The sequence below is a fragment of the Kryptolebias marmoratus genome, linkage group LG17, assembly GCF_001649575.2.
Source record: "Kryptolebias marmoratus isolate JLee-2015 linkage group LG17, ASM164957v2, whole genome shotgun sequence".
Classification (NCBI taxonomy): domain Eukaryota; kingdom Metazoa; phylum Chordata; class Actinopteri; order Cyprinodontiformes; family Rivulidae; genus Kryptolebias; species Kryptolebias marmoratus.
This window is the reverse complement of record NC_051446.1, coordinates 26,061,454-26,083,053: the sequence shown is the minus strand read 5'-3', so window position 1 is coordinate 26,083,053 and position 21,600 is coordinate 26,061,454. Positions and strand designations below refer to the sequence as shown.

Sequence of the window (21,600 nt, the reverse complement as noted above, 5' to 3'; positions counted from 1 at the left end):
CCGAGCCTGGGGCCCCCCGTCCCCGCAGAGGGCCCGAGCCTGGGGCCCCCCGTCCCCGCAGAGGGCCCGAGCCTGGGGCCCCCCGTCCCGGCAGCGTCCTCGCCAGAACTGGAGCCGAGACGAGACAGGAAGGATCTCAGTGAGTCACTCATGTTTTCTGAGTTGTAGCAAATTTACTCACCATGTAAGTTTATTATACACATATTAACACATTAACATGGTTATTAAAAGATATAAAACAAAGTTTAATTTTCAGTGAACTTTCGTTGGACATCTTTAAAATAACTGATTTCTAAGAACTTGCATTTTTTAAATTAAATTTTTTTATTACATCACTAGTCTATTTCTAAGAAGGTCTGTAGGAGGGGGAAAACAGTGCAAGGTTTTTCTTGTGCTCTTGGTTATGAAAACTATATTTTTGTGCGGAGTCATTCAGTTTAGGAAATAAATTTATACCCAGCTGTCAGATTATCAAGTATACATCCCAATATCAGCATTAAACAGTTTGTGTTTATTTTGTTTTTTTACATGTCAACAAAAGGAACACTAATTTGTTTCTCTGATATTTTATTTATCAGTAAAATGGTCCATAATTAATCCTTAAAGTCCATGTGTGTGTCAGTGTTTCCTCAGGTGGTGGTGGTTAAAGAAGAGGATTCCCTTGAATGGAGCTCCAGTTTGGACCAGCAGGACCCAGAGCTGCTCCACATCAAGAAGGAAGAGGAGGAAGTGTGGAGCAGTCAGGAGGAAGAGCAGCTCAGTGAACAGGAGGAGCCTGATGGCAGCAGGTTACCGTTCACTGTGGTTACTGTGAAGAGTGAGGAGGATGAAGATGAAGATGACAGAGAGTCAGAACCTCTGACCAGCATCTCGGCTCAACAAATAAAAACAAAAACTGATGAAGTGGACTGTGGAGGAGCAGAGAGGAACCATGATCCAAGCTGTCGCTTTCAGCTAAAACCTGATGAAAAAGCTTCATGTTCTTCTGAGACTGAAATCAGTGATGAGGAAGATGATGACTGGCAGGGACCGTTGTCAGGTTCTGAACCTGAAGAGAGTACGAAGGAGAGCGGAGCACCTCAGTCAGTCAAGATGGTTCACTCAAGAGAGAAGCAGTTTTCTTGTGATGAATGTGGAATAATATTTCAAGAACGTATCCATTTAACAGATCATGTTAAGGTGCACACAAGTGAGAAACCGTTTGGTTGTGATCTTTGTGGTAAAAGATTCAAACGTAAATCTTCCGTTAAACCACACATGATGGCTCACTCTGGAAAGAGAACACACAATTGTGATCAGTGTGGAAAAGGATTTCTAGCAAAGAAGGTTCTTCGAGTACACATGAGAATCCACACTGGAGAGAGACCATTCGCCTGTGATGATTGTGGCAAACGGTTTACTAGAAAGATAAGTCTTATAAATCACATGAGAGTCCACTCAGGAGAGAGACCATTTTACTGCAGAGTTTGTGAAAAAGCATTTAGAACTCAGCCTGATCTTAAAAGACACACGAGGATTCACACAGGAGAGAAACCATTTGTTTGTAGTGTTTGTAGTAAAGGATTTTCATTACAAGAAACTCTGAAAAGACACATGGGTGTTCACACGGGAGAAAAACCGTTTAGTTGTAGTGAGTGTGGCAAAAGTTTTCTGAACAGGACACAAGCAAAGCAGCACATGCAAATTCATACAGGTGAGAGGCCGCTTGGTTCAAAGGAGAGACTATTTTCCTGTGATGACTGTGGTAGAAGTTTTTACACAAAGACAAATCTTAAAATCCACATGAAGGTCCACACAGGAGAGAGACCGTTTTACTGCAGAGTTTGTGAAAAAAGGTTTAAAACTCATTATGCTCAAAAACGACACATGAGCGTTCACAACGGAGAGAAACCATTTGTTTGTAGTATTTGTAGTAAAGGATTTTCACGACAAGAATTCCTGAAGACACACATGGGAGTTCACACGGGAGAGAAGCCGTTTGGTTGTGATATTTGTGGTAAAAGATTCAAACATAAGTCTTATGCTGAAGCACACAGGATGGCTCACACCGGAAAGACGGCACATAGCTGTGACTTCTGCGGTAAAGGATTTATCATAAAAAAGGCTCTTCAGGCACATGTGAGGCTCCACAGCAGAGAGAGACCATTCGGCTGTGATTATTGTGGTCGAAGGTTTAATAGAAAGGACAGTCTTAGACTGCATGTGAATCTCCACACAGGAAATAAACCATTTGTTTGTGGTGTTTGCAGCAAAGGATTTTCCCAACAACAAAACCTGAAGAAACACATGGGTGTTCACTCAGAAGAAGAAAATGTTTAGTTGTAGTAAAGTCTTTCTGGAGGAGAGACCATTTGACTGTGATTTAAGTGAAGAAGTCTGAATCATTGCACACGAAATGAAATGTTAAGTTTGAATAATTAACATGTTATTGTCAGATACCTTTGAAAAAGAGGCTTGTTGATAATATTAGTTACACTAAAGTCAGTGTCCCACTGTGGATTCCAAACTGTCAGATTTGTCTTGTTCAGAGCTAGAATGTCTGCCAACATCCTGAAAACAAGTTTATCTGTGAAAACAGAACAATGCTGTGTTAATTACATCTGACAAGAATAGGAAATTACAGTGAAACAGGAGATCCATATCCAGACTGTCCAACCATGTCAAACAATGTATAAATCATTACTCTGATGTAAAATAAATGTCCTGACAGCTGTCGGTCTCTGAGTCCTTTGATGAATTGTGAAGTTAAAATATCACCACATTAAATGGCAGTCAGAAGTTTCCATCCACTCATCACAGACATAGAGATATTCAGTTGAGTTTTTTTTTTAATTTTTTATACATTTTTTTTCAGGGTGGAATGATTAAACAAAATACAACTTCAAGATTTTTATTTTATTGTAGATTTCCACACATAAGAGCTCAAATAAATACATTTAGCTAAATCTTTAGTGGTGCTGAGGTTTCAAAAAGTCTAACTTGCCAAGGCCTATTAACTTCTGGTTAGTAATCATGATTGACTGCAGCTTCTACCTTTGTTTTGCCAATATTAACAGGATTTGATTGTCAGGACTCACTGGATTGACCAACACTCATATGTCCCCTTCAGATGTTTAGGAAAAACCAAAGACTCCAGCCTGCCATGAACTGGAACCTGCTGGAACACCAGTGTCCCTGTCCACACTGAGGACAGTTCCACATCACCAAGGACAGAGGACCAAGCAAGAAGCTCCTGCTCCAAAAGCCAAAACCTTCAAGCTGACTGAAACCTGCAGCTGTCCACAAGGACAAGACAAACTTCTTCTGGAGAGAAATTTGATGGTCAGAAAAGTCAAAGACTGAATTGTTTGGACACAAAGACAGGACAGATGTTTGAAGGAGATATGGTGAGGCTTTCAGACCTGAGAAGTCTAAGCCAAATGTTTGCAAACCATCCACAGAGCTATGAAGGGTTTTGGTAATCTGAAATGTTTTCTCTGCTTGACTGTCAGACTCATGATGATGAAACATCCAATTAATTTATGGTTTGTTCTTTTAAAAAAAACTGGAGACTCGTTTAGCATCAGCTCTGCCTGAATTGATCCACACTGATCACCTCACACTGCAGCCGGATATATTTCTGTCTTATAGACAACATAAACACTTCATAACATTTTTATAATCCATATGTTTGTAAATGTTTGTTGCTCTTCTGTATTTTGATCAGGCATCAGCTCGGACACCCTTTAGTTTCTCACTGCTGCCATCTGCTGGAGTCAGTCAGCTCCTACATCCAGACACTGATTCTCTTCACCAGAACTGGACTGAAACTTTCAGTATTGAATATATCTTGTCCACAGTTCACACAAGATTAGTTTGATTTGTGTTTCTTCAATCCACTGCAATGCTGACAAAGTTATTAATAATTTAACTGTTTGAATAGACAAATAAGTTGTTGTTCTCCTTCTAACAGTAACTAAGAAATGTATACAAAATGCAAAGCCAGAAGCTCCAGTTTCAACATCTGTATTTAAAAAACAGGCTCCATTGACATTAACGAGACAGGATTTAGTATTATTGTTTTTTTTGTTTTTTTGTTTGTTTTTTCTTATGACAAAAACAAGGGTTGTGCACACTCATGTACAGTAGGTGGCGGTATGACCGTGTTTGAGGTCCGCTGTTAAATGAAAGAAGAAGCAGAAGACGACATGAATCAGGCCTAAATCAAACAACACCGATCAGCGTCGCACTGCCGGTACATCTCAGTCACATTGGATGCATGGATATCTTATAGACCACAGGGACCCTCGATATAATGTTTATAATTGATCGGTTTTGTAAATATTTGCCTCTCGGCTGTATTTTGATCAGGCATCAGTTCGGACACCCTGCCTCACTGCTGCCTCCTTCAGGACTCCGTTAGCTAAGGACGTTTAGCTTCACCGGCTAATTTGCGAACGAAATCCGTTATAGTTTGTGCCGAAATTAGAAGTTGTTGAAGTCTCAAAGTCTCCACTCAACAGTTTTCGTGAGGATATTACTTCTGTGTGTCTATTTTGAGCCGCTGGGATTATTTCTACCCGAATTTAGCAGCACAGTTAGCTTGTTAGCTCGCTAAATGTAACCTAGCCTTTATTAACAAATTAATACATTTTTATCCGCTGCTGAGCGAAACCAGCTAATTTCAGCTCAATCGGTCCTAATGTGAAAGCTTTAGAAACATTTATCTTTCGTATTTTATATTACGGACTGACAGTGAAATCCATGCTTTTTTTAAAGCTTGTATGTAAACAAAATAAACAGGAATGAACAGGATCTTTATGTTGGACCAAACTGCAGTCATAAAACAAAATAAATGTTGGATTGACTTTAGTTTAGCTCACTGTTGTTACTTTTTGTCTTCAGAAAAGAAAAACAGTTTCTGCTGCTAACCTCCTTTTTTCTCTGTTTTAAGTTGTATTAGAAGTGAAATTGTGAGAAACAAGATTATGATAGATGGAAAAAGCTAAAGCATAAATCATGATCACTGAAAAAGAAAATCAAAGTAATTTTTAGTTTAGAAATTGCAGATGAGAGATTTTAAGTTGATGCTGAAGGTTTTGTTTTCTGTTGGACAGATTTTGTCAGACAGAACACGTTGAGAAGTTACCAACATAAAAACTTCATGTTTGACTTTTAGCAGGACTGTAAGTTTTAATTTCTGCACCAAAACTAGAAACAAGTCGATAAGATCAGCCTACAACTAATGAAAGTTTCTGATAATAACAGTGATGGAACACATATTTTACATTCTGCTTTCTTTTTGCAAAACAAATTATCATAAATGGTTAATATTTGTTTAATTACGTTTTCAGGCTGCAGAAATACAGAAGATGCAGATCATATCCCTGAAACCTCGACGTACTCGAAAATCTGAAGCCTGCAAGAAAAGATTGTGAAGTGAAGAATCATAATCGAAACAAGGATGTCTGAAATGATAAACTTTCACCCAGACGACCCCAGATGGCCCGGTTTGTTGGCCCACGTGCCTGCAGCGTCTTCATCAGAACCGGAGCAGACAGAAGGCAGGAAAAATCTCAGTAAGTCACATTTATTTGTTTATTTTAGCAAATTAACTCACTCTGTAGTTTATAAAAAGACTGCTTGATTTCTTTATTTAGGAGGGGTCCCTGTTATGATAAAATGTCTCTTCTTCCAGGGAGTCCTGCTCAAAATGGCAGCTGAGTTACAGGTTAATAAAAGTCCTAAAAGTTTCAACACAAGCAGAGTAGAAGTTAAAAATGATTGTATGAATACAAAATAAACTGGGTAGAAGAGTTAGTCCTGCTGTGTTCGGTGTGTTTTAAGCTGAGAAACGGCTGCATGTTTGTTTCAGTGACGTTTTTAAAAACCTTTTGAATGATAAAAAAGGAGAGTCTAAAGACTGCTGTCAGTCTGGAGATTATTTAAAGTGGAGCAAAAGACAAAAGGACAGTCTTACCAAGTTCTGGGTCCATCTGAGAGACAATGTGATCGTAGTCCAACACAGAGAGGAATGAGCTCTGCACAATTTTCTCTCTAGCTGCAAAAAGAAAACATGTTTTCAACTGAAATAAATATCCCAATTTAGGAGATTTGTGTTTTTTTGTTTTTTTTAGGAAACTGTCAACATGAACCTCAAAAGGTAACTTTTCATAAAATCCCCAACTATTTTTATACATCTGCCCTCTGGTGTTTTATTAGAAAGATCAGCTGTTTTATGTTGGGTTAAAGTCAAACATTCACAATCAAATTGAACAGAAATTTGGTTAACATCTTGATTTAGTGAGAGCGACTCTCATGAAGATATAAATGTATTTTAGCTGAATTTAGTGTCTGTACGAAGTCATTTATGAAAATAGAAAACAGATTGGAGCTGTTGTAGCCACGCTCAAATAATCCTGAGGCTGCAGGTTCGAGCTCAGGTTGCGTCAGAAAGGCCGTCCAGCATAAAATATTTGCCAGATCTTTAATGCATGTTTGCTTGCTGTAACAACCCCTGCAGAAGGGAGCAGCCAAAAGAGAAACAACAACAACAACATGGCAGCTAGGGCTGATGCTTAAGGAAGATCTGCAGTCCCAGGTTCTGCCAAACAGATCATTTTTTAAACTGGTAAAAATGATAAACTTTTATTACATCTTACTGAGGTTGGCTTTGTAGTAGAAATTTATCATTTTTAAAAATCAAATGATTTCCAGAAGTGACAAAGTTTGAACGCTACTGAAATAACTTCACTAACATTTGTGTGATTTAATTTTAAATATATATTAATTTGAAACTAATTTCAGTTATTTGTTTTGCTTAAACAAGAAAATAGTCTGGAGGCTACACAGGTTTAAAACCTTTCTGTTTCAAGATGTTTCAAAGATAATCAGTTGTAGACGTACATCTAGTTGTTACTTTTTGAGAGTTTTGTTCAAATCCATCCAGTAGTTCATAGAATATTTTGCTGAAAAACAAACACACAAAATCTATGACACTGTTGCCCGCCTTAAGAGAACGGTGAAGATGTCAGATATTCTGGACGTTATTTATTTTTAAAAATTTCTTTTTTATTCTAAAATGTATTAGCCATTTACTATTAAAACTGTCCAAATGTTGTCCATGTGTGTGTCAGTGTTTCCTCAGGTGGTGGTGGTTAAAGAAGAGGATTCCCTTGGATGGAGCTCCAGTTTGGACCAGCAGGACCCAGAGCTGCTCCACATCAAGAAGGAAGAGGAGGAAGTGTGGAGCAGTCAGGAGGAAGAGCAGCTCAGTGAGCAGGAGGAGCCTGATGGCAGCAGGTTACCGTTCACTGTGGTTACTGTGAAGAGTGAGGAGGATGAAGAGGAACCTCAGATATCTCAGCTTCATCACATCAAAGCTGAAGCCAGCAGAGAGACAGAACCTCCAACCTGCAGCTCAGCTGAACAGATGAAAACAGGAACAGGTGGAGAGGACTGTGGAGGACCAGAACCAGACAGGAACCATAATCCAAGATGTTACTTTCAGCTCAAAGCTGATGAAAAGTCTTCAGACTCCTCTGAGACTGATGATGATGATGATTGGCAGGGACCTATGTCAGGTTCTGAACCTGAAACTAAAAAGAGTCTCAATAGTCAGGAGGAGAGCAGAGCACCTCAGTTAGACATGAAGAGTGATGAGAAATGCAACTCTGGAAATAAATCCTCCCATCCTGCAGCTCATATTAGAGACCACTCAGGAGACGAGCCATTTGGTTGTAAAGAATGTGGTAAAAGATTTTTATTTAAGCGTTATCTTCAGAAACACATAATAATTCACTCAGGGGAGAGAGCATTTGTCTGTGATGATTGTGGTAGAAGATTTCATAGAAACATAGAACTTAAATTACACAGAAGGGTACACTCAGGAGAGAAACCCTTCCTCTGTGATAACTGTGGCAGACGTTTCAGTAGAAAAGGAAGCCTTCATATGCACATGAAGGCCCACTCAGAAAAAACACCATTTAGTTGCAGCATTTGTGACAAAAAATTTAAATTTGCAAACATTTTGAAAACACACATGATTGTCCACACTGGAGAGAAACCGTTTGTTTGTAGTGTTTGTAGTGAAAGGTTTTCAAGACAAGGAGTTCTAAAGAGACACATGAGTGTTCATACAGGAGAGAGACCGTTTGGATGTGATGTTTGTGGAAAAACATTCAAATACAAGTCCTATGTTAAACCACACATGATGGCACATACTGGAAAGAGAGCACATAGCTGTGATCTGTGTGGTAAAGTATTTATAACAAAAAAGACTCTAAAGGTACACCAGAGAATCCACAGTGGTGAAAAACCTTTCACTTGTGATGACTGTGGAAGACATTTTAGCAGAAAGGGAAGTCTTAAAACGCACATGAAGATCCACTCAGGTGAAAAGCCATTTTGTTGCAGCTTTTGTGAAAAAAGATTTAGACATCAGTGCACTTTTGAAAGACACAAAAGTGTCCACACAAGAGAGAAGCTGTTTGTTTGTAGTGTTTGTAGCACAGGATTTTCCAGACAAGAAACTCTGAAGAAACACATGAATGTTCACCCAGGAGATACAAACCTCTAGTTGTATTTATTGTAGGTAAAGTGATTGTTATAGGCGTGTCATTTAGTCATGGTTTTATGGAAAACTGCAGATTTAAATACAATTTGGGTGCCTTCTTAGGCTTTATTACACAGCTTTTCTATTTACATCATCTATAATATAATATTTCTAATGCCATCAGTTTAGGACCATCTCAGCAAACTCAAACTTAATGTAAAAACATCAAAGCCAACAGATTTATCAGCTGAATTTATAGTTCTGAGTCTAAAGATCCCTAACCCAAGCTTTGTTTAAGTTTGGAGGAGCCTCTGCTCATCTGTAAATAAAATTAAATGCATGTGGCTTTAAAGAAACAACAACTTGGTCTTGTAATAAGTAAAAATAATGAAGACAAAACAATTATTGTAAAGAAAGTTGGGAGCAAGTGACCTACTGGTCTGACTTTAAAATGGTATTGTTTGTTTATCAGATCTTGTTTAAAACACAATTTACCTCTGTTATAGGCAAGTGGTTTATAGAAAAATACAGTTAGAAACATTGTTGGTAAAGACAGCAAGAAAAATAAAAATTATATTGAAGTGAATAATTTATTTCAGGCTTTTTGGAAGACCATCTTTCTTTGCTTGAAAAAAAATTACTCCAACACTTGTTGAATTTAAAGGATAAATGTATTTCTGCTTGCAGCAGAAAAATAAAAATAAAATGATGAATGTCTGAAGGAAAGGAGTTCTGGTCTGAGGAATCAAACCTGGGTCTCCTACGTGATGGACGGGGACTCCGTTGTAATTTCAAAAAATGTTAAAAAACCTTTTACTAACAAGGTGGTTTTACAAAGGTTTCCTACAGTTTTTAAACAATCTGCAGTTTTTAAGAAATGTTTGAGGAAACGAGATGTAACATTTTAAATCATGCCTCTGAAGTTTTGTTACTAATATAATATTTGTACCTCAATATCCAAACCTTGACCCACAAGATATTCTTATGTTGCAACATCATTACAAAAACTAATTACTAAATCTTTATTATTTTTTAACAGGGACGGAAAAAAATATTGAAACAAATAAGGTCAATGACAAGCTCGCCGTTGTAGATGTTTTATTGTGAAAAGCTAAAGAAAGAGGAAGTGGTTTTGAGAATGAGACGTTTTCTCGCCTCTCATTGGTCAAAATTGCGGAAATAATCGCGTGTAGCTTGACAGAGTCGCGCATAAAAACGTTCAGAGATTTATATAAATAAAGAATAATAAACACCTCGGACTCTTTGGTCGGCAGTCTCTGTGAGGAAATCACTTCTCCATGTTTGTTTTGAGGCGCTGGGATCATTTCTGCTCCGTGAGTGTTTCGGTCTGCTAGCTTGCTAACTGTTAGCCTCCGTTAGAATGAACGGGGGCTAACGGTTAGCCTCCTTTAGAATGAACGGGGGCTAACGGTTAGCCTCCATTCGAATAAACGGAGGCTAACGGTTAGCCTCCTTTATAATGAACGGAGGCTAACCGTTAGCCTCCGTTAGAATGAACGGACTTATAGCCGCTGTGGAGCTAAAGCAGCTACCGTCAGAGCCGTGATCGGTGTTTCCGATGTGTTGAAGCATTTTTAATGTCATCTTTTGATGCTGAGACGTGGATCTTCTGTTTGACCGGAACTCTTGGTTGTAATTTTGTTAGAATTTGCCGATATTTTTTAAATTGTGGATATTTGTATCATTGATTTGGCTAACGTTAGCTCACGTCAGAGCCGGGATCGGTGGTTCTGATGCTGCAGGTTTTTAAATGTCATCTTTTGGTTCTGAGAGAGGAGTCCACACCTTTAGGGAAGACCATGTCTTACCTGGACATGTCCTCTGACCAGGTGTTCACCTGAGGACAGAGAGAAAGCTGGACTTCTCTCCAGCATCACTTCAGGCCTGCAACAGGTTTTATTTTTATTTAATATCATGTATTTGATCCTAACCCGGCTGGTCTGTGCTTACTGACAGTGAGTCTGCTGAGTTTAGTGTAAATATTGATGCTGAGGCTTTAAAATAAAGTGATTTTAACAGACTGATGCAGGTTTGTTTACAAAGGAGCAAAAGATAAAAACACCAAAAAAGGATTAAAAAAACAAACTAACATCTGGAAAGTTATGAACAAAATATTGAGGACAGATAAACAATTATTCACAATACACAGAATTACCACATGTTGCTCTGTGAATAATGTTTTTATTCTTATGGCTAAAATCTGACACATTTACATGTGAATGTTTATTAATGTGTACTATCTATATGAAATAAATTTATTTATTTAAAGTAAAAAAGGAACACAGAATTGGTTGTTTAAATTCTGCAAGTATAAAAAAGTTGACTTTTCAGACAAGATGATCTAATATTTGATCAAATGCAGAGTAAAGACTTTCTGTTGCACCGAGTTGGAATTACCTGTTATCAGAAATGATTATTTTTTGTTTCAGGCAGCAGAAAACAGAAGATTCAGCTTGGATGCCTGAAAACGTTGATCTACGACAACATCTTCAGGCTGCAGAGCAAGAACTGCGAGGAGGAGAATCCCAAGTGGGTCGAGGATAAATTGAAAGATGAACTTTCAACCAGATGAGCCCAGATGGCTAGGTTTGGAGATCCCAGTTCCTACAGAATCAGAACCGGAGCAGACAGACGACAGGAAAGATCTCAGTAAGTGACACACATTTAGTAAATTAACTCACCCTGTAAGTTTTTAAAAAGCTGCTCGATGTAAATGTAATTTGATTTCTGGAGATCATCTTAGGACCCCAGCTTAGTGTTTCATGACCCACAGTGGGATCCCAGCCTCAACTTTAGGAACAACTACTAGAAGCACTCGTTAACAAAGTCATCCAATTAAATGAGGGACATGAGAATCTGTGGAGGACAGCTGAGAGACTGAAGACAACAACATACGGGTCCATAGGTGTTCCAGGTGTCAGGAAAAACCAAGAGTCAAAATGTTTCCATCAGCATAAAAGCTCAACAGAATCTTTACCAGAATTATTCTGATAAATGCTGTGCATCCTGTGAGAGTTTCTTACTTTTGTCATTTAGTTTGTGTTTCTGTGTGAATCAGAAAGTTTACAAGAATCACAAGAGGACAGCTTTAAAAGACAAAGCAGGGGCTGTAGAAACTCAGATGGAAGGATATTAATCCCAGGGACGTCCTGCGCAGACTAATACAGACCTTACTGGGATGTTGTCTTGGAAATTAAAGGCGCCTGTTGTTGTGTTTTTCTCTGGAGGTGAAGGATTCACTAACAGCTGTAACAGCCACTGATACAGAGTTAAATACAACAATATGGATTATTAATCAGACCAGATATTAGCAAGTATTTCAGTCATATAACTCCATCTTTTCTCTCCGACTCCGAGTGCAGAGAGTCCGACTCACGCTGTGCTGATAAACATTTCAAACTCTGGGCTGAACAGAAAATCTCCATGGAGACAAAGCCATAGAGCTCAGCTTTATTGTCAGAGTATGTGGACCTCCTCCACGTTGATCCACTGGACCGATTCTCCCCGACCAGCAGGATTATGATCACGTCTTTGGACCCGAAGCCTCTGTTGTCTAATTCTAGATAAATCCAGACGGTTTCTGTCAGAGGTTTCCTTCCTCTCATCGTGGGTCCTTGGACTTTTGATTAAATAATTAGACTTTATGTCCATGATGAGTGGAAATATGAATGTAGTGATAAGACAACATTCTGAGCCTTTCTAGGCAGACGGTGCATCAAATACAACAAGTTTGAAGAATTAATGTTAATAAAAGATGAATTCCACCAAAACCAAGTGGATACTTTTTATAGAAAGAAAGATTGATGATAAAATGTTAAATCCAGACATTTTTCAAATTTAAAATGCCAATAATATGACTCCTCATGTTGATTTTTGTTAAAATTATCGTATAATTTCAACTAATTTTCATTTGTTATACTACTAACTTATTTTAATGAAAAAAACAAGAAGTTATTGGGAAGGTGCTAGGTATCCCCAGCAGTAACAATATTAGTTTGTTTTCTAGTTTTTGTTAGATGTATCCTGTTAAGCTGTCTTTAAAGTCCATGTGTGTGTCAGTGTTCCCTCAGGTGGTGGTGGTTAAAGAAGAGGATTCCCTTGAATGGAGCTCCAGTTTGGACCAGCAGGACCCAGAGCTGCTCCACATCAAGAAGGAAGAGGAGGAAGTGTGGAGCAGTCAGGAGGAAGAGCAGCTCAGTGAGCAGGAGGAGCCTGATGGCAGCAGGTTACCGTTCACTGTGGTTACTGTGAAGAGTGAGGAGGATGAAGAGGAACCTCAGATATCTCAGCTTCATCACATCAAAGCTGAAGCCAGCAGAGAGACAGAACCTCCAACCTGCAGCTCAGCTGAACAGATGAAAACAGGAACAGGTGGAGAGGACTGTGGAGGACCAGAACCAGACAGGAACCATAATCCAAGATGTTACTTTCAGCTCAAAGCTGATGGAAAGGCTTCAGACTCCTCTGAGACAGAAGTCAGTGAGGAGACTGATGATGATGATGATTGGCAGGGACCTATGTCAGGTTCTGAACCTGAAACTAATCATCAGATCAGAGGACCTCAGTCAGACACGGACAGTGAGGAATCTGAGCAAACATTCAACTGTGAAGGAAATCTTCAAACTGATCTGCAGGCACACAGGAGAGGTTCCTCAGGAGGGAAACCTTTTTCCTGCGATGACTGTGGCAGATGTTTCAGAGTGAAGGGAACTCTCAAAAGACACATGATGGTCCACTTAGCAGAAAAACCGTTTCATTGCAGCATTTGTGATAAAAAGTTCAGACATCAGAGGAGTTTCGAAAGACACACAAGTATCCACACAAGAGAGAAGCAGTTTGTTTGTAGTGTTTGTAGCAAAGGATTTTCCCGTCAAACAGTTCTGACAAAACACATGGGCGTGCACACAGAAGAGAGACTGTTTGCTTGTTATGTTTGTGGTAAAAAATTTAAATCAGGTGTAAAACTTGAGCTTCACATTAGAGTTCACACAGGAGAGCAGCCATTTGGTTGTGATCAGTGTGGCAGAAGATTTTCTCGAAAGTGTTATCTTCATAAACACATGAAAATTCACCTCGAAGAGAGGCCATTTACCTGTGATGTCTGTGGGAAAATCTTTAGTGTAAAAGCAAAGCTCAAAAAGCACATGAGCGTCCACTCAACGGAAAAACGATTTCACTGCAGCATTTGTGAAAAAAGATTTAAATATAAGAACAACCTTAAAGAGCACATGCATGTTCACACAGGAGAGAAACCGTTTGTTTGTAGTATTTGTAACAAAGGCTTCTCCCAACTAAAAGTCCTGAAGAAACACATGTGTGTTCACACAGAAGAGAGGCCGTTTGGTTGTGATGTTTGTGGTAAAACATTCAAACATAAGTGCAACCTGAAGGTTCATAAGCTGATTCACGTTGGCCTCAGAGCTCACAGCTGTGACCTGTGTGGGCGAGGGTTTCTGACTAAAGGTCAGCTGGGGGTTCACATGAGACTTCACACCGATGAGAAACCTCCTGCCTGTGCTGATTACAGCAGTCGTTTCAGTAGAAAACAGAGTTTAAAACCACAAACAGTCATTCACTCGGGAGAAAAAGACATTTTACTGCAGCATTTGTGAAAAAGGATTTAAACATCAGAGCAGTTTGAAGTATTCACATGAGAGAAACTATTTATTTCTGGTGAAGAATTTACAGGACAGGAAACTGAAGAGACTCAGGAGAGAAACATGTTTAGTCGTCCCACCTGAGGGGTGGACTACGAAGCAAGTTTAACTCAACTGGACTTTCTTTGTTTAAACTGAACAAACAAAATAAAATAATTATTTGTTTCTTTCTACAGTTAGGACCAGAGGATTGCTGCAGAAAATGGTGAGGTGTGAACCAAAAACTTCTTTTAACTCAAAGTTAGTTTCTGTCATGAAGTCCAAATCGTTTTAGAATCAGAATATTTATTGTCATCATCCAAAAAGTACAATGAATTTAAAGGCAGTCCCCATTCTGTGCAAAGAGAGCAATCTGTCTTAAAAAAGAAGTATAAAAACATGTATGTATTAAAGGTGTATATATGTGTATAAAAGGTGTTATTTTGATTGGTCGGGGTGGAATGTGGCACAGGTTAGTGAAAAGGAGAATAATGAGTGTTGTCATTGCGACAGTCCTGGGATTTGTGCCGTTTTCAGTCCGGTTCTGGCTTTCATGTCCTGTTCCTCCCTGAGGGGAACCCGGGATGTTCTGGGTAGATAAGTTCTTTAAGGAGCAGTGGAACCGTACAGCCGTGATGTTGACCTCCTGGAGGATCAGCTGGCAGAACCCGCTGGGCTTCAGAATGTCAGTAAACTTTTATCTGTGGGGGGCGGGTTCTGGACCCTCAGGACGTCACTGCTCCTTCAGCACAGCGGTGTTGGTTCTCATTCAGGTCCAGGCCCAGAAGCTTGAAGTCAGAAGCCAGTCTCTGTTGGTGGAACTGGGCTGACGGTCAGATGGACTCCTCCTGAAGTCCTCCATTGGTTCTGCAGGGTTTGGTGCTGAGGAGCAGGTTGTTGTTCACCTCGGCCTCCTGTGATGAGCCTGATGGGCCTAATCAGATATTGTAGTTATTAAATATTATCTGATAAACAAAGGAAGCAATCATTTTAATTTAATGTCAACCGTTTAACGAACTTCTCAGCAAATCCAGACTTAATGTAAAAGCTTTTACAGACAAATAAACATCAGCAGAATTTATGTTTCTGATGTTTCTGTGATGAACTGAGAAGGAATCTTAATAATAATAATAATGATAATGATTGTAATTAATAAATTACTAACCCAGGTATTGTTGTGTTTGATGCACATCTGTAAATATGAAATCCATGATTTCTTTTCAGAATAAAAATGTTTTTGTAATCAGTAAAACTGATCTTTTTAAAGATATAAAAGTAGTTGGATTAAAACAATTATTGTAAACAAAGTTTAAATCAAGTGGCTTGCTGTTTTATTTCATGGTTTTCTGCAGACTGTGATCAGTGTTGTGTAAAGACTTGTGTACCTCTGATTTAAGAAAGTTAATATTGTTGGCAAAGATAAACTAAAGTGCTAAGAATGGAAACACAAATGATTGCATGCTTTTTCAGAAGACCCTGTTTGTCTGAAAACTACTCTTCAGTTTAAAACCTTAAACTTAGTTTAATATGTTCACAGTTTGACTGAATTGTATTCAATGTAATAAACTCTTAAACTAACATCAGAATGAAGTTTTTTTTCTATGAAAATGTGCATTAAGATGTAAATCTGCTGCTGTGGATTAATCAAACCGATCTATCTTCTGGAGTTTTACTCACTTTTCCTGTTTTACTGAGTTTTACTTCACTACAGACTGATGGTGCTGTCCGAGCTGAGGCCCGTCCAGAAACTGAACCGTCACTCATGATTTCCGACGTTGTTTACCAACGTCTGAGAAGGCTTTCAGAGATGTATATAACAAAAACTCAGATATACTGTGGATTATTTCTTCATGTGGAAAAAATTATGAAATCAGTGATTCTTCTTACCAGCTCTTTGGTTTAGAACATCCTGCTGCTGATGGACACCGATAGCTTTCATCTCCGGGTTGTTTTATAAAATCAGACTTAAAGTTTTAATTCTGATGAAGATATTCACTTCGTTCGGACTCTTTAAAACAAACTAAAGGCTTGTTTTTGACGTTAACCAGGCCTGCGCTCAGCAAAGGATTTATATTTAAAAAAAATGTCCGTTATGTTTTCAAACAGGCATCGCCGCGGACACCTTTACTCCTAACAAGAAAAACAAAACGTTGTTTACTGTTTTTCTGTTAGATAACTGGTGTTTGCTGCCCCCTGGCGGATACTATGGAGAACTGCATCACGACGTAAAGCTGCCTGAAATGAGACATTGCTGCACGTCTGCAGGACTTCCGGTAAGTACTTTCAAAATACAGTACTTAAAGTGCCCAAATTAGAAAAATAAAATACTTTATTATCTGACACTTTATAGTTTGACATAAATTAAATAAATAAAATATGGACTGTGAATATATTTAAAACTGGGCATTGTTTTAGGAGGGAAAGAAAAAAAACATTTTAAAGTAAAAAGCACCTTTACACAGATGAAAACAAATAATAAAATAAAAGACAACACGGAAGAAATAAACAGAATATAAATATATAAATACAGTGTAAGTGAAGTAAATATCCTTAAACTTTAAGGTAATTATGCTGTTAATGTTGTTAAAATAAATGTGTTTTATTGAACTGTTTTTGTTTGGTTCTTATTTTATAATAAAACTCTGGTTGAGTCAACATTTTCTAAATAAAATTTTAGAATTTAACATGTTTTATTTATGGACTAAACAAACTTTAATCAGCATTTAATTTAATAGTAAACAGATATTTTCTACTCAAATCCAAAGAGAAGAGATTTAATGTCAAAAAAATTCACCTGATCAGAAAAACAAATAATTTTTTATGTATTTATTTTAACAATTAAAACAAACTTTGATTAATGCTGCATGTGTTTTTAGTGCATCTTTTTGGCACTTTTTTAAATCACATTTTAATTTTCCACAACTGTATTTTTGGACATTTATTAGTTTTTAATCTTTTTTTTTTTTTTTTTTTTTTTTTTTTTTGTTTTTGTTTTTTGATGGAATTTCCCTGGCTGGGGTTATTGAAGTAAAACTGTCTTTTTTGATGTTTTATACTTGTAAAAAGTTTGAAGTTAATACACATAACTTGAACAGTTTTATAGAGATTTCTCGTTGTTTTACTTTGAAACATCCCACCGGAAGTACTACATGTCCTGTTTTAGATTACGGTAATTTTATTAACGCGAAGCTGCAGTTCCTCAGTTTGGCCGCTAGATGGAACAGAACAGACGTTTTTCCACACAAACAGTATTTTTCAGTGATTTTCTCGAACAGACTGAGTCTTTTCAGTAATATTTTGATATTCGGTTAATAAAACTACCCCGATTGGGACTGTTTTTCATGCCAGTGACACATTTAAAAAAATCTCGGCCCAAAAACACCGTCTCCGCCCAGACAGCGTCCTTCCTGATGTGGGTGTGGACACCGACAGATGACTACAGAAATAATGGAGGAAACACAGCAGAACTCTGCCTGTAGGAAATAGTTTCATGTCGAAACGGCTTTTATTTTATTCCTGCTGTAGCTGGCATGCTGTGTCAGGATGGGAAATCTGTTTGGAAAAAAGAAACAGACCCGAGTGACAGAACAAGATAAAGCCATTCTGGTGAGTCGGTGTCACAGCGAGCTAACGTTAGCATCATGCTAACCGAACTGAATTCAGACCAGATTCCGTTAAGAAATCAGTGCATTTAGGAGCTTTCCGTGTCAGAAATTACTCACTGAAATCAGAGACAGCTCAGCATAATGTTTTTATCACTTATCATGAGCTTATTTTTAATTCGGCTTATTTTAAATGAACAGGATTTAAACTGAATTTAGCTTCTAACAGCTTTATGTCAGTAAGTTAAGATTAACTCCGTCGAAACTGAAACAGTATTATCTGCTGTGTTTTTCTGTTAGCTGAAGTATTTGCCTGCTCGTGGTTTTGTTTCTTTTTCCAGCAACTGAAGCAGCAGAGAGACAAACTGAGACAATATCAGAAGAAAATCAACCTGCAGCTGGAGAAGGAGAGACTTTTAGCCAAACAGCTGCTGAAAGATGGCAAAAAAGAGTGAGTTTTAAAAAATATTCAGTAAAACATTCAAGGATGACTTGATACAAATCTGCTTTTTATCTAAAATAGCCCCGTGTGAACTACTGACATCATGTTAACAAAGATAAGAGCATTAATTTGATTTATAATCAGCTCTTCAGGCTGATTTCTTTAAGTAAACTTCCTTTCTGTAGTTTTATTTGTTGTAAAAACATTTTACAGTCATTTTTAGGACCATTAAGCCGTTAAAACGAGGAGAAGCTGCTCTGTGGGAACAGAACGATGGTGGGACGTTCTGTGTCCTCGTGTGTCTAAAGGGACGGTTGTTGTTCTAACAGGAAAGCACTCCTGCTGCTGAAGAAGAAGCGGTACCAGGACCGGCTCCTGGACAAGACCGAGAACCAGATCAGCAACCTGGAGCGGATGGTGAGTGACGCCGATCAGGACGCCGTTTTCAGAGTATCTCCTGATGTTCACGAGCTTCTCAACCGTCTTACGAGTCTCAGAGACACACGGGCCGTCGCCTGACCTTTGAGTATCGCGGGCGCCGCTAACCCGCCTCAGGAGCTCCAGACTCCTGCAGAACGACGAGCAGCTCCCCTCAGATCTTCATCAGATCTCCATCAGATCTTCATCAGATCTCCATCAGATCTTCATCAGATCTTCATCAGATCTCCATCAGATCTTCATCAGGAAGTCTGAACTGGGATGGACGTTAAACTGAGACCTGCAGTGACGTCAGAAACCTCAGAGAATAGATGTCTGAACATTTAATCTGTTGAAAACTATAACATGCAGTTTAAATAAGGTTTTTATAAAACCCAAAGGTTCTGTTCAGAGAAATTTATTTAAATCTAAACTCCAGAAAACGCAGCCGTAAATATTTAACTTTATATTAAAATCTGGGCAAACAGTCCTGAAGGAAACTCCCCTCCAACATGCTCCTCCTCCTTGTCCTCCTCGTCCTCGTCCTCCTCCTCCTCCTCCTCCTCCTTCTTCCTTCTTCTTCTGCTTCTCCTCGTCCTCCTCCTCGTCCTCCTCGTCCTCCTTGCTGCTGATCCGTGGCTCGTTCCCCTCCTCAAACAGCGGTGGGAAGAGGTTGCTGTAACGGCGGCGGCGGGATGTTGGCGTTGTGGTGGCGTCATGGCGGCGGCGTCATGGCGGCGCTCCGCCTGCAGCAGAACCAACCCTCCAACTCGTTTGTCTCCGTCTTGTTTCAGGTTCAGGACCTGGAATTCACTCAGATTGAGAGGAAAGTCATCGACGGTCTGAAAGTCGGAAACGAATGTCTGAAGAAAATGCACGAGGTGAGAGAGGTCTGTGCGCTGTCAGGTGGAGCTCAGCTGTAGCACCGAGGCATGATGGGACGTGATTTCTCCCCACAGGTGATGTCCATAGAGGAGGTGGAGCGGATCATGGATGAAACCCAGGACTCCATCGAGTACCAGCGGGTAAATCCTCTGTCGTCTGGAAACCTTCGACCCAAACCCGTCGGCTTCTAACCGTTTGTCTCTGCAGCAAATCGATGAGATGCTGGCCGGCTCCTTGACCCAGGAGGACGAAGACGCCGTCCTGGCTGAGCTGGAGGCCATCACTCAGGTTAGCCCGGGCTGAAAATGTCAAAGAGGCAAAGCTGTGAGATTTTTACGTTTCTGCTGCGTTTCTGTCAGGGAGACGTGGAGCTTCCTGAGGTTCCCTCCGAGCCGCTGCCCGAGGCTCCCGAGGCCTCAGAGAAGAAAAAAGGTTGGTTCTCTGCTGCCGTTTCTGTGTTTCACAGTCCAAACATCTGGATGTCTGAGGACCAATCAGAGCTCAGTCGACTGAAACACCGATGATGTTTCCTGAGACTTCTGTCAGCTCCAGTCTCTGATCGTTACCCACGAGCTGCAAATATTTATAATTAACCAGAGAAAACTGCAGAAATGTTCTCAGGTCCAGAGGGTTTCTGTCACAGAGACGAGGAGAACCTGAAAGATCTGATTTATTTCAGTTGTAAACATCTGACGAGAACAAGAAAATTAGAGCTGTGAAAGAAAAATCCTGAAATAAATCCTGCTTCAGACGATCAACAGTTTTTATTGAACAAAAACTGAAACAAAACTGCTTCCTCAGCATCAGAACCAGGTGTTTACCCAGAATGCACTGCAGCAGACGGATGCTCCTGATATTTATGACCTCAGGAATAAAAGAGTCCGTTTTTGAGACTTAATCTGAATTCTCTGGACGATCGCTCGCTTTATTTATGATTTCATTGAAACCGGTCCGCCTGACCCACGTCTCTGCTGGTTCTGCCGGGTTCTGCCGGGTTCTGTGGAGACGTCAGAGTCTCGGCTGAGTGACTGACTCTGTTTCAGTTTCAGAGAAGGACCGCTCCAGGAAGAAGACAGAGCGAGAGGCGCTCGCCGTGTAGAAACGGACGCCATCTTCAGGTCGGAGGTTCAGACCCAAACGGAGTTTCCTTCATCAGAACCGGTTCCCCAGCAGCACCCTGTGAACCTGAAACACTTGCAGCGTCAGATAACTGTGCCTAGCTCCGTGTTTTCAGAGGAATCATCTCTGGAGTCGGTTCACTCAGACACTAACCTGCTTTAGTTTGATTTATTCTTTTATTTGCTCAGTTTTGTGACGCTCAGAAGATTTAATCCTTAAAAATAAGATGGATTTCAAGTTTAGAAAAGGAAACATTCAGATGTTTTTTTCCTGTAAAAAGAAACGATTGAAAAAGTTTAAAATATAAAATTAAAAATAAATCGTTCTGCATTTCTGAGGAAATGTTTTCCATATAAATTGGATGAACTGCCCCTTTAATCCCTGCCTGGTTCCTTTAACGGGTTCCTTCCTCCTAAACCCAGAACCGTATCAGAACCGGGTTCTGCAGCCACAGAGTATTATCTGCTGCAGGAACCACGGTCCGCTTCAGCTTGTTTTTAAACTCTGTAAATCCTTTTTGCAATAAAATTTTTTTAATTGTTTGAGGCTCCGGTTCAATGAATTAAAGTTGTTCCACTTCTGACCACAAGGTGGCAGCACACGACTAAGAAGTAGCTAAACTAAGATAAAAACTTTATTTTATTTCAGTAAAATCTAAGAAGTCAAATGTTTTGAAAGACTAAAAGTTGCCAACAGTTCAAGTTCCTGAAGGTTCTCTTCCACAGAAGGAACAGGAACCAGGAGAACGATGCTGACTCAGCGTCAGTGACGTGCGGTGAGGTTCATGGTTGGTGAGGCACTGAGAGTCAGATTTACAGATATATAAATCCAAAAGGGTAGCTTATTCAATTGGCTACTGGTTATTTCATATCTCATCAGCGTTCTTCACACACACACACACACATACACACACTCTCTCTCTCTCTCTCTCTCTCTCTCTCTCTC

General features: G+C 39.4%; 3 protein-coding genes and 1 long non-coding RNA gene across 13 annotated transcripts; 3 read left to right on the top strand and 1 right to left on the bottom strand.

Moving 5' to 3' along the window:
• The first annotated feature begins 6 nt into the window (after nt 1-6).
• On the top strand, nt 7-2,755 carry LOC119617893 (gastrula zinc finger protein XlCGF57.1-like). Its single transcript, XM_037980971.1, has 2 exons — nt 7-139; nt 623-2,755. Coding segments are annotated over exons 1-2 (1,698 nt in total). The 5' UTR covers nt 7-138; the 3' UTR covers nt 2,320-2,755.
• Nucleotides 2,756-4,122: 1,367 nt separating this feature from the next.
• LOC108245587 (gastrula zinc finger protein XlCGF26.1-like) lies at nt 4,123-14,562 on the top strand. 9 transcript variants are annotated; one of them, XM_037980976.1, is made up of 7 exons: nt 4,354-4,507; nt 5,334-5,558; nt 6,117-6,142; nt 6,503-6,610; nt 7,116-9,867; nt 10,984-11,203; nt 12,614-14,562. In XM_037980976.1, exons 6-7 carry the CDS (start codon nt 11,107-11,109, stop codon nt 14,164-14,166), a joined length of 1,650 nt encoding a protein of 549 aa, XP_037836904.1. In that variant the 5' UTR covers nt 4,354-4,507; nt 5,334-5,558; nt 6,117-6,142; nt 6,503-6,610; nt 7,116-9,867; nt 10,984-11,106; the 3' UTR covers nt 14,167-14,562. The 9 variants fall into 9 exon arrangements, with proteins under 9 accessions (XP_037836900.1, XP_037836904.1, XP_037836902.1 ...); XM_037980974.1 differs by lacking the exon at nt 6,503-6,610; XM_037980975.1 differs by lacking the exons at nt 6,117-6,142; nt 6,503-6,610.
• LOC119617895 lies at nt 14,480-16,336 on the bottom strand. Its single transcript, XR_005234346.1, has 2 exons — nt 16,078-16,336; nt 14,480-15,124 (listed from the first exon to the last, which is right to left on the bottom strand). It is a non-coding gene; the product is annotated as an uncharacterized LOC119617895 (long non-coding RNA).
• A 1,081-nt stretch (nt 16,337-17,417) lies between these two features.
• chmp6b (charged multivesicular body protein 6b) lies at nt 17,418-21,197 on the top strand. 2 transcript variants are annotated; one of them, XM_017432647.3, is made up of 8 exons: nt 17,419-17,796; nt 18,134-18,243; nt 18,564-18,651; nt 19,446-19,532; nt 19,611-19,676; nt 19,744-19,824; nt 19,896-19,968; nt 20,580-21,197. In XM_017432647.3, exons 1-8 carry the CDS (start codon nt 17,734-17,736, stop codon nt 20,633-20,635), a joined length of 624 nt encoding a protein of 207 aa, XP_017288136.1. In that variant the 5' UTR covers nt 17,419-17,733; the 3' UTR covers nt 20,636-21,197. The 2 variants fall into 2 exon arrangements, with proteins under 2 accessions (XP_017288134.1, XP_017288136.1); XM_017432645.3 differs by having other exon boundaries at nt 17,418-17,796; nt 19,896-21,197.
• The last annotated feature ends 403 nt before the right edge of the window (nt 21,198-21,600 follow it).